We start from the raw sequence: 12,289 nt of genomic DNA, 5'->3' as shown, positions 1-12,289 counted from the left end.
TAAAGCCCCTTAAGCCAGAGCTCCGGTGAGCGCCTCACCCCACCCCACGCAGCAGAGTCCGTCTCTGACCTAAGCTTCTGCTCTGGGTCCCCCTGCCTCCCCCTCTCTGTGCAGCATTTTGTGTAACTGCGTTCTGACCCCACGGGAGAGCTCCCAAGAGCTGGCCAGGCTGGAGGCTGTCACCCGAGCCTACCAGGTAAGACCAAGAAAGTCTCTCCTTCCCCCCGATGAACACGCCAGTCCAGAGCCCCCCGGGGGAGGCACACGGGGAAGGGAGGAGCTGTTCAGGCTTTGAGGGGGTAACATCGCCCTCCAGGCCACTTCCTGGCTGAGGTGTCTCAGGCAACCCAGTTGGAGTCATCCCAAAGGAACCCAGGTGGCAGAGTCCTCATGGCTGAGCTGTCCTTGGTGGCTCAGCCCTGACACTTGGCCCAAAGGGGGCGGCAGCCCTAGGTGCCCCATCGGACTACCTTTCCCTCCACTGCACCATGGAGGCCCAACTGTCCCCCCAACCTCCCACCTCCCACCTCCCCAACAGGCAGGCCACGCACGAATGGGAGGTTGCAAGTCCCAAGCCCGGGGGCCCTCTGGAGACTCTCCCTAAGTATTTCTGTTCCTTGTGGGACTTCCTGCCCAGCCCTTCAGAACTTGTGGTCCACTTAAAACCAAAACCAAAAGGTGGCACAACCCGTATCCAATACTCTGGAAAGAGATTTACCATCAGGTGTGTCTGTGTTCTCAAGGGAAGAACTGAGTCAGCCCACCTGTTGAGGGAGACGGGGACAAAGACACTACCCACCCCCCCACCCCTGCCCTAATGGGCACCTGGAGCCCCAGGGCCCGTGCGGAAGGCACCCATGTGTGTGTCCCCAGAGCAGCATGCGTGAGCTGGTGGAGTCAGGTCGCTACGACACGCGGGAGGACTTCTCCGTGGTGCTGCAGCCCTTCTTCTACAACATCCAGCTCCCCATCCTGGCGGTAGGCTCCCTGCCCTCCCGGACAGGGCTGCCAAAGGGAGGAGAAAATTCAAGGCAGAAATGCCAAGTGCTGCCATGAGAGAGAGAATAAATGGGGCGAACCCGGGCAGCTCTGCAGCTGCTGGTCTGGTGGGTACAGCTTCCCCGAACATCAGAGCTGCATCCCCAGAGGCAGCCCCACGTGAGATGTTCTCATTACTACTCACCACAGCCTCCATTTTACTGAGCACCTACTATGTGCCAGGCACTGTGCACACCATGCATCAAATCCTCACAACTGCCTTTTGAGGTGAGTTTTATCATCCCCACATAACAGAGGCTCAGAGACTTGAAGTATCTTCCCTAAAATCATACAGGAAAATAAGGCACAGAGGTGAGACTTGAACATGTCCAATTCCAGACTAGTTACTTTCTGCCCCACAGCCAACACTGCAGTTATAACGGAGGGTACCGTTTCCGCCCCGGCTCTGCTCTCCACTTGACACCTCCACTCTGAGCAGAAGAGCTCTGTGAATGGACCAGGGTGGGGACTCAGTTCTCTCTACCTGGGCCTCCATCCCAAGGGCCTGGCCTACCTGGAGGGAAGCCGGATGAAGCTTTGAGCACCTAGGCTTTGCCCAGGCCTGCCCCAAGGCTTGGCCTCTTCTCCCCACCAAGGTCACTGGGACCAGCTGGCCAAGGGCTGGGAAGTAGCTTTTCCCAGCTGGCTGACCAAGACTTCCTCAGGGGCTAGGATCTCATTCCCTCAACCATGGCATGGGTTACATACATGTGCCTAAAAATACATATGGCACTTTTTTAATTAAATAAGGGGAATTGTGGGACCAGAAAGCAGATTAGGAATTTGGGGTCACTCAAGGCTGTTGATCTGTGGGACTGCTCTGATCTCCCTCTCGAGGTGAGCAGGGCCTTAGGAAGCCACAGGCTGGGAGCACCCTCAGGGGAGGAGGGCCTTGAGAGGTCAACCCCAGGGGTCAGGCCCACCAGCTGTGGCCCACTATCCACCCTCTGCACCAACGGGATCTTAAGGACGTCTGTTTCTCTCCCTCAGGATGGGCGCCCAGATGTGTCTTTCTTCGCCCCAGACTGCCTCCATCCAAATCAGAAATTCCACTCCCAGCTCTCCAGAGCCCTTTGGGTCAACATGGTAAAATAAGTGGGATGTCCCTTGTTCTCTGGGGTTCTAGTCTAGAGCAAAGCCCCCCCTAGAATGGAGCTTGTTCCTGGCCTCCCTTTGCAAGCAAGATACAGAGGAGCCGTGGCCAGCGCATCTGTGGAAGTCTGTATAGAACTGAAAATACGGAGTCCTTATGATTCCAGGATCAACTGCCTCCCCTCTTATGGGCTTTGAACTGCGGTGTGGGACTCTTTACATGAATGCAAGGCAGAACCCTCATGTTTATTCAATATTTTCTATGTGTCAGCAGCTGTTCTAGGCAGTTTAAGCCATGTTATCTCATTTAAGCTTCTCAACAGCCCTGCAAGAAAAGTCTTAGGAGTTTATGAGGAAGCTGAATCCTACAGAAGCTAAGAAACTTGCCCAATATCCCACAGCTGGCAACTGGCAGTGCGAGGAGTAGAAGCCAGACCCCCTGAAATCAAATTCTGAGCTTTCCCCACTGCAGGATGCCCTGCCAGGGAATGTTCACTTCAGTGGAAACAAATTAGTACATGCATGTCTCTCTTTTCTTCCTCAATCAGCTTGAACCACTAGGAAAGAAAACGGATACCCTGGACCTGACGGCAGATATACCCCTCCCCTGCCCTGCTCAGGTAATGAGGGAGGGCCTGCTGTGCTGCTCGCCAGAAACCCAGAGCTCAGACCCCACCCATCCCCTTCACCCCGCACCGCAGCTTCCCCTTTGCCCATCTTGCCCCCTGACTGGGAGAGGATGGACTTCGGAGGATGGAGGGAAGTGGAGGGGAACACAGGGGGTAGAAGAGGGTACAGAAGCACCTGTGTCTGTGGGAGAGGCAGGTGGGAGAGGAGGCCTGGGCCCAGCAGAGGGAGACGAGCAGGGTGACGGATGTGGCTTCTTGAGAAGTGGCGTTAATAAGCCAGAAGGTGGCAAGACCACTCAGTTCAGCAGCGGTACGTGGGGCAATTGGGAAGGTCTGGCTGCAGGTTGGAGGCCTAGCAAGAAGCCAGCTGGGCTCAGAAGCTGTGGTTAGTGGTCGTCGGGCCTGGATCGGGAACGTCCGGCAGGGAGAGGGTCAGAGAGGAGAGCCCTGGAGCTGGGTGGGGGAGGGGCAAGCAGGCCCGGCCTTGCCGTGACTGGGGTGAGGCTGGCTGGGCTCCTTTTAAGGAGGAAGATCTAAGTGGTTGTTAAACCTGATTTCAGGCCCAGGGGTGGGGCAGGTACATGTGCCCATTGCCTTCAACCCCCTCTTCGAGCCCCTGTCTTATGGCTCTTTAACCAAATAAGGCTGAGGCCAGAGAGCCCTCAGAGGCAACAAAAGCAGGAGAGCCTGGCCCAGTCTGGGAGGCTGGGTTTCCCACCTGGGTCGGGCTGCTTCGCCCTCTCCCACCCTCCCAGCTGAGCAGGGAGAGGACCTGCAGCTCCCCCGTGTGTCTGCCAGGGCTCCAGAGACAGTGGGCAGCCCTGCCTGGTATACCCCTCCCTGTCTGCTGCCTTCCCCACCCCAGTCTCAGGCCCAGGCTCAGCCTTGTGTACCATCAGCTTCATCGGGAGGGTGGGAAGAAGGGATGCAGGAGCGAAGGCAGTGGTAGCAGAGGGCTCAGATGCTGGGTCCAGGGCTTGGAGCAAAGGAGATGGTCAAAAGGTGTAATAATCGGTGCAATGTGGGCAAGGTCTGAGAGGGCCCTTCTGTGCCAGGTGTAAACCCTGTAATTGCTAGACCCACGTACAGCGGGTTCTGGGGGAGGGGCCAGGCAACCTGGGTAGTGGGGGCATTCGGGGACTCAGAGCAGTGCCTGTAAGCCATACGGGGGTAAGTATTTCAATATTTTAACAACCCATATGGCCATACTGAACATCAGCCATGGAAAACCCTCTCCAATCTGCCAATTCCCCTTCCATTAAACAGTAAAAGTAATAACAACCCATTCCAGGGAGCCGTCATTTGCTCTCCTCCTCACAAATATCTGTTAAGTACCAGGTTGGAGCCTAGGCACTGGGGCAGGTAGAGCCCTGTCACCATAGGCTTCAAAGTCCCAGACCAGGCAAGGAGCCCCAAAAGGCTGCTGCTTCACCCAGAATCTCAAGCCACATGGGGCTCCGCTTCTCCTCCTGGACAGAACCTGACTGAGCCACTGGTGAGCAGAGGAGAGCAAATCCAGCCTCCTGGAACCGTAGAAGCCCAGCCTGGGAGAAGCGGTTGCCAGGCAACCCCAGAGCACATTCCAAAAAGGATCCATCTGTTGGCCAGCCCAACTTCACCGCACCAGGCAACGTAGAATTCTGCATTCCTCAGGTCCCATCTGCTCCCTCCCATGTGCCTTGGAGCTATATAAAAGTCCACCAGCAACTCAGTGTGAGCTGACAGGGGCCAGGCAGCACATATTTTAGTCCTAGCTGAGTCTAAACATAGAGGCAACAGGCAGGACCCAGCAGGGAGGAGGGGGCAGGGACGGACGCAAGCATGGGGAGCTCTCTCGGCTTCCTGCCTGCTCCTCCCCCAGCCCCAATCAACTGCAAGTGCATTCTGCCCAGCCAGGTCGGGCACGTAACAGCGTTCCATGGATTTCTGTTAGACTTTAAGGTTGCGCACAGGATTTTACGGCCAACTTTTGACCAGTTGCTCCGTGGACTGTGTGTCCCCGTCCTGCCTTCATGGCCTCTGCCCGCTCCTTCCCTAACCCAGGGCAGCTGGCTGTGGCTCCTCCTCAAGCTTTGAAGAAATCAGCCAAAGATGAGCAGGGTCCTTTTTCAGCTCTTAGTTTTCCCGCCCTCTCTAGAAGCGTTTGTCAGAGTTAGCCACCTCCTCCGTGAATTTATTCCTCCTTGCATTTGTGGATGTAAAACCACCTTGACTGTTCTGTTTTTCTAGTGTCTACCCCCCCCCACCCCATCTCTTTTAATGACCCTCCTTCCTTTCTCCCAGCATGGAAAATGTGGACATTCTCCAACTTCCATGTCTCAGCCCTATTCTCTTTTCTCTTTCTTTAGGTCCCCTCCCTCTGAGATCTGTCCATTTCCAGGGTTTCCCGTTACATTTCTTTGCCTAGGATCCCCCAACCTGTGTCGTCATTTCTTACTTTTTCCCCAAACTTGAGCTCTATTTCTAACCCTTAAGAGATCTTTCCCCTTGGTTGCCCTCTATGGTGTAAGCTTACCCAGAAGGCAGATTAAATATATGATCAGGGTACCCACAAAATGGGGGAACCAGGGGGAAACACGGAGAGACAAACTGAAATAATTTCAAATGATATTTCATCCAGTCTTTCATCTTGAGAAAAAGCTGAGGTTTGTTAGATTCCCTTATACTTACTTTATTGTTTAGCAGTGTTTCTAGTTTGAATTACATATGGGGTCTATGATCTTTTGAATGCTTTGGACTTCTAAATCTCCCATTCCTGCCCTGACCTCCTCATCATCTCAAACTCAACATATTCGTTCAAAAAATAATGTTTGAGTAACAACGTCCAAACAGGAACAAAATAGTTGTCTTCCCAAACTCTCTGGTCCTTAGGACTTCCTATTTCTGTCCATATTGTTGTGGCTGTCACAGTTGTGCAGGTGTGAAACGTCAGGCACGCTCTCTGATAGGATTCTTCCTAGTGCTTTTCCCGCTGGCACCCTTTCCGTTCCCACTGCCACCACCCCAGTTCAGGTCCTCATCACTTTGTGGGTTAAAGGTCACCTGATGCTTCCCATCATACAGCAACAGAGAATTTTATAACCTTAGGATCTCAGTGCAGAGGGCCTTGGAGTCCTGTGGAGGCAATCTCTCATATAATAATTGAATTATTCTCCCACATCCCTCCCAAGGCAACTAGAGGCTATGGCCTCTACTTAAACTTCCACACTCTCAAGGCAGTGCTTTTCTAACAGCCAAGTGGCTACCTGTTGACAGGTTGTAAAATCAGCCTAGTGGGTCGCGTTTGGGATGGGATGATGGTATGGGATAGGATAATAATATGGGAGGATGGGATGGGATGGGCCAGAAGTGTCAGAGGGTGCTCCATGTGCTGCTGTTATGTCCTCTTCTCTTCTATCACTACCACCCTCCCCTGGGTCTTCTCCTCAGTTTCCTCAACTATTTATCGCAGACGAGTGTCCCAAACCCTGCCTCACGTAGTAGGTATGTCTCCTTGGAACCTGGCCCCCCCTTACGTTGGTGCCCGGCCCTGACAGTACACACCCGGTTTGGTCCGAGCAGCACAGAACAGAAGAAAACCAGCTCTCCTTCACGGAACTTTACACCTAGTAACGCTGCCAAGATAAACATGACCTTTTCCTGAAGCCACTGACTCACGTGGCTGACTCACATCAGGTGGCTGTCCGGGCTGTGCCCACCGGCAGGCCACACCATCTTTGCACAACTCTGACTAGGAGAACATTTCCTTGTGCTGGCCTTCAACAGGCTTAGCTTTCTACTTACTGGTGTTATCAACCTAGCCTAGGACAGCCAGCGGGCGAAATGGGCTCCCTCTTCCCTCTGCTCAGCACCAGGCCTTTAACCCAGTCTGACTCATGCAGACACAGTGCGGTCAACGGGCAGTAAAACAGGCCCAGGGCACCCAGGCCGCCTGTCCGCCCCTGTCCTGGACCTGTTCTCATTGTTCCTGTTCTGGCCTCACCCCCCACCGCATTCCAGTGTCTCCCTGACGCCTTAGTTCAGTCTCCCCTCTCTGACTCCTCCCTCTACCGTTGGATCATGTGATGAAATAGACGCTCCACTTTGATTTGAAGCATGTCTGGAAGGGCAGGGGGCGTCTTTGCCCTCCGGTTCTTCCTGTGGTAGCCACTCTGAGACGAGCTCCAGCCCCCAGGCCCTGTGCCCAATTGGGGCTCCCGTGAAGTGGGGAGAGAATGATAACGAGTGACCCCCCTCCCGGTGAGTCTCGTCTTTGAGGACCACACATTCCCAGATCTTGCAACCGTTCCTCAGCAATTCCTGCACTTGACACACTATCCTCTGACGCTTCGCTGCCTGATGCTTCTCATGTTCTCTGCCTGACTGGGTTGTAAGCCTCTGTATCCTCCTCTCATTCTGGCACCTAGAACAGAGCTCTGAACACATGGGGCTCTACAAAGTTGGGTCATTTATTTATAGGATGCTCCCAGAGTGCCCTCGTCTGATGGTGAAGCTCAGGGGACACTGAATAGCATTGGCCAGAGACAAGCCTCGTTAGCCGGGGCAATGTGCCATTGTAAGTTCTGTCTCCTTGCAGTGTTGCAGACGGTCCAGGGCACACTTCCTGCCCTTGGCCCTTAGTGCCCCTCTGAGTCGTGTTTCAGCTAGGAATGCCGAGACTCAGAGGTTAGGAGAGACGTGCACTGCCCAGGGAGCCAAGGTCTGTGCTGAGGGCTTTTATGTACATAGATTTCATCCTCCAAGGTGACTGCTGAGACCTTCTCTTCCTCATCCCTCTGTCTGACCAGCAGGGTCTTTCTCGGACCTGATCCCCGTGATCAGGAGGAATTCCCCGTGAGGAATGGAAGGAGGCCGCTGCTGGTCAGGAGACTTGACGGGTCGGGCCCGGCTCTGCACTCACTGCCTGCGCTCCACGTGGAGCAGGTCCCTCCTCCACTCTGCCCCTCAGTCGCTCCTCATCTGTAAGGTGGGGGCATTCAGGGGTTGCAAACTCAGAGGCAGTGCCAGGCAGGAACACGATTGTGTGGATGGGATCAGGTCTGGGACAAGAGGAGGCCAGAACTGAAGGGCACGCACCTCTTCTGGAAGCATTCAGAGTCGTGGTCTTCTCTCCTCTCCCTTCCTTTCCTCCTCTTCCTTTTTAAGCAGCTTTCAGGCCAAAATAGAGCAGATGGGCCGTCAGCTTTCAACCCCTGGTTCGGATCTGCAAGGACCTCGTCTCCAGCATTCCGGTCCTTCCTACTTAATCCCATGTTATTCCCAAATTTTCAGACCATGGCCCTTCTACCCCACGCAGCACGTCTTGTGAAGGTGCTGACAGCCCTGGGCTGTTTGGCCTGATCTCTGGCTTATGAACTTCTTATTGCTTCACTGTCATTTTCACATTTTCTCATTACCTGCTTTCCCCTGTTTCTCCTTTGTCTACTTCCCTCTTCGACTAACTTATCACCCACAACTGAATAGACCTGGATTCTTGACTGGGCACGTGTGAAACTGACTGTAAAATAAATAGGCGAGCAGGGAATGAAGAGGCTGTTTCACGAGGAAAAGACACAACCAGAGTATGTGAAGCCAACCCGAAGGGGGTAAGATACATAATTCAAAGGAGGCAAAATAATAATAATAGCAACAGATATTAAAATACATTGATGATCATAACACTTTTTGGTGAAGAAAAAAGTGCTATAATGTGAATCTCTTGCCAGGGAAATGACAAAGGAAAGAAAATCATTCTGAGGATTAGGGAGATGTTCAATTGTCAGGGTGAAAACAAAAGCGCAGAACCCTGAATAGAACATGTATGGAACCCTTTTTAGGCCGTTTATTATGCATCCTTTGTCAAAGCTGTTATGTAAAACCCTCTAGGGAATGAATGAAATTATGTTTGTACGGTTCTTTCTATTTAAATGCAGAAGATCATGTTAAACAAATCTACAGGACAGGATTGTTAGTACTTAATGTTTCCTAAGCAATCTTCCAGGCTGTCAGATAACCTCTCCCTGTGGTTTCGTTCTCTCTTAGAATGAACCCTTCCTGAGAACCCCCCGGAACAGTAACTACACATACCCCACCAAGCCATCCATTGAGGTAACCCCTGACGCACGTCTGTCTCTCTCAGGGACAAACCATTTCCACCTCCCAGCGACTCAGGGCGTGGTGTGGGTTTCGGAAAGTTAGCTTAATCAGAAACGTACCCCTCTTACATACTGGAAATTGGAATGTGAAGAAGAGGCTCCTGAACCACAAAGTCCCAGGATTGTCCTAACATGTTCTCAAGTGTTTACCTGATGTCAGCAACCAACTAGAGGAAGCGCCTATGGATCAGTTTTCTTTGACCTTTGCACAAACATCATTTCTGATCAGGCAGCTCAGCCTTTCAAGAAGAGATGAGGGGGAGGCGGTGGGTATGATGCACTGTCAATTTCCTGTAGTTGAGTGGGAAGAACCTCAGTTCTGGGGGCTGGGCCCAACAGGAAGCTGACACATATGCAGGTGGGTCTCCAGGGCTTGTTTGGTTCAAGTCAATCATTCTAGCTCTGAGGATTCAGGGCCTATGGCTTTAGGGACAGCTACTGCAAAGATGGGCTGAAGGATCCTGAACCGCACCAGGCCTTGCAGGACTGGACTGGTCCAGACCACTTGTGTCGGCCACCAGATCGAGGGATCAACCACCAGTGTCGGATGAGCACCTATGGTTTGTCCAGTCTTGTGCGAGGGGCCGGAGGGCGTTCAGAGAAGTGTCCGCGTGGTCCTGCCCTCAGGAGTTAAATGTCATTCCAGACTGGGCACCTACTATGTGTCAGACACTGATTCAGGAAGATAGAGCAGTGGACCAGACAGATGGGTCCCACCCCTCATGGAGCTTACAGTCTACCGGAGGAGGCATCCAGTAGACAGCTAAGCACAATCATTTCAGATAGTGAAGACAGCTCTGAGGAAGGTGATGCAGGAAAGTGAGATGGGGCAGGGAGGGTGGCATGTTCTGATGAGCTGTGCAGACCACGTCAGGCCGCTCTGAGGAGAGATTTGAGCTGGGATGTGTATGATGAAAAGACGCCGGCTATCTGGAGAGCCAGAGCCAGGGTCCCAGGCAGGACCAGGGAGTGCAAAGGCTCAGAAGTGGGGCTGAGTTGGGTGTATTTGATGAGGGAAACAAGTCAGTGTGGCTGTGGGCGTGTGAATGAGGTAGAGAGTAGGTCATGAGACCAGAGGGTTTATTGAGGGACCAATCACACAGAATCTGAATCCCTAAGAAAGAAGGTTGGACTTCAGGTGGAGCGCTGTGGGAAACTGTCAGAGGTTCTAGGAGAAGGTGATGTAATCTATTTCACCTTTTTAAAGACTCTCTGACTAGTGTGGAAAATGGATTCTGGAGCAGCAGGAGTGATTGAGGAAAGACTTTTATAAGCCAGCTGAAGCTCAGGCTCATGTTAGCCCAAAAGAGGTGTGTCCCAGGCCAACCACTGACAAAATCCATTAGAGTTGAAATGTCAGCTACATCTTGTCAGTTGGGCATTGATTGATTTATCTAACATGTGTATATTTATTGGATGCCTAAATGGCACAGGCACTGTGCAAAGTGCTGGGTATACACTGGTGAATACAGTGGTTCTGGTTCTGTCCTCTTGGATCTTAGTCTCATGTGTCTTTGCTTCTGTTGCCGGAAGAGTTAAAAACTCAGGCCTAGAAAGGGGTGGGATTTTTTTCTTTTTTTAAAATACCTTGCTATTTAAATTAGCCACAGACAGGCAACAGCAACATTACTTGAGAACTTGTTAGAAATGCAGAGTCTTAGGCAGCACACCAGTCCTGCTGTCTCAGGATCTGCATTTAACAAGACCCGCAGGGGATCCAGGTGCCCTGGCGTAGCGTGCCAAGTACAGTTCTTCCCTTGGAACAGACGAGAGCGCTCCATTTCCAACCTGGGCCTGTTTATCTGCATGGGGTGGGCTTGTCTCTGGCTCACCAGTTCTCTGAGATGTTTCTAAAGTGCTCACGGCTATAGAATTTTTTTAAATTGCATCTTCCCCGGATATTTGTCATCTGCGCACAAATGTGTTCTTGATTTCAGTAGAACTCCCACACAGAAGAAGGATTCCAGCCGTGTGAACTGAGCAGTTCCTTGGAATAAACTAAATTACATCAGATTAAGCAACTAATATTTAAAGGAAGTTTCATTTTTGCTCCCTTGTGAGAGGAGTGTTTTAACAAGGCATGTCTTCCTCATCATCTGACCAAATGAAAGAGACAAGCTTCCAAAGCCTTTGGCAACCACACACCTAGAGAATCAGTCAACTGGACAACACCTGTGTGTGGAGCCCTACTGTGCACTCAGCCCTACTGGGCTTGTCCCTCAGGCCCCTCTGGGCACGTGCAAGCGTCTGCACTAGGGAAGGGACTCTATCTTTCCCCCAACTTCTGCGCCCTCTGCTTCCCTCCCTATTCCCTCCTCCAGCGCCTGGCAAGTGTGCCCTATATTCCAGAGACAAGAGAATTGGACTGAAGGTATCCAGGTTATAGACGTTAATTTATATACATACAAGGAATTGGTTGGCTATTAAATTAAATATGCTAAAAGAAATGATATGCACGTATTCAGAAATGATATGCAGAAAGCAGAAACTTTGCAGTTGTAAAAATTTCACATTACTGTCCTGAATATATTGTAATTATTGTTTTGGTCCTAGCATTGTAATTAGTGTCCATTAGTTTCATGTTAAACGACACCACCAAACCCACATGGGACCTCTTATTAGGCATCCAAGTCTGTGTTCCTTTGGAAGACCACCTGTTGCACACCTTCACTGTTTTCTCCCCTGCTTTGGATAACTGTGGGCTCCATTTAAGGGTGTAGATAAGTTGAGGTGGGAAAGACTGTGGGTGTGCATGAGTGTGTCCACACATCATGTGTTTTGTGCATGGCGGGTGGGGAGAGACCTATTTTCTCCTCTCTGATTCCCCTCTCACTCCATCCACAACTCACAGCTCTAGCCTCACACGATCCCCTATAGTAACATAATTCCAGCCTCCACCAAGAATTCCTCAGCTAGTTCTTCCTGGGCTGAAGCTAACCTTCCTGCCCAGTGAGTGTCGGGCGTTGTGTCTTTCCTCCTGTTGATTTAGAACTGGGGCAGTGACTTCCTGTGTGAGGAGTGGAATCCTTCCAACAGTGTCCCCACGTCAGGTGAGTATAAACATCATCACCCCCTTCAGTCAAGGGCCTGGCTAAGTGTCAGGTTGTTGGGAGAACCTACAAACACACCTTGGAGCCTTGAGCAGGTCTTGCTGATTCCCATGCAGTGCAGACCTTGATCCCGGGTAGCCCATAACAAGCTAGGCTGTAGCACTGCTGGGCTCCCAGGCTCTCCACAAACCACACTTCTCCTCTCGGCTCAGTCCCAGTGGCAGCCTCTCAGACCTCCCTGCCCAGTGAGGTAGGTATAGTCAGGGATTGGGGTCCTCTCTACCTGTGCTCGTGACCCACCCGCCCCCAACCCAGCTGGAACTTTCCTGGACCACTCCAGTGTGAA

General features: G+C 51.9%; 1 protein-coding gene across 2 annotated transcripts in view; it reads left to right on the top strand.

The window, feature by feature from the left end:
* Positions 1–12,289, top strand: part of PLB1 (phospholipase B1) — a gene marked incomplete at its 5' end in the record, with an annotated part of 124,874 nt that overhangs the window by 90,985 nt on the left and 21,600 nt on the right. For both annotated transcript variants that reach the window (XM_079721284.1, XM_079721283.1), the window contains 6 exons: positions 115–196; positions 874–978; positions 2,029–2,124; positions 2,679–2,750; positions 8,781–8,846; positions 11,883–11,943. In XM_079721284.1, coding sequence (XP_079577410.1) covers positions 115–196; positions 874–978; positions 2,029–2,124; positions 2,679–2,750; positions 8,781–8,846; positions 11,883–11,943 — 482 coding nt within the window. The remainder of the gene's footprint in view (positions 1–114; positions 197–873; positions 979–2,028; positions 2,125–2,678; positions 2,751–8,780; positions 8,847–11,882; positions 11,944–12,289) is intronic.

The sequence above is a fragment of the Hyperoodon ampullatus genome, assembly GCF_949752795.1.
Source record: "Hyperoodon ampullatus genome assembly, chromosome: 15".
NCBI classification, from domain to species: Eukaryota; Metazoa; Chordata; class Mammalia; order Artiodactyla; family Ziphiidae; genus Hyperoodon; species Hyperoodon ampullatus.
This window is presented reverse-complemented; position numbering and strand designations above follow the sequence as displayed.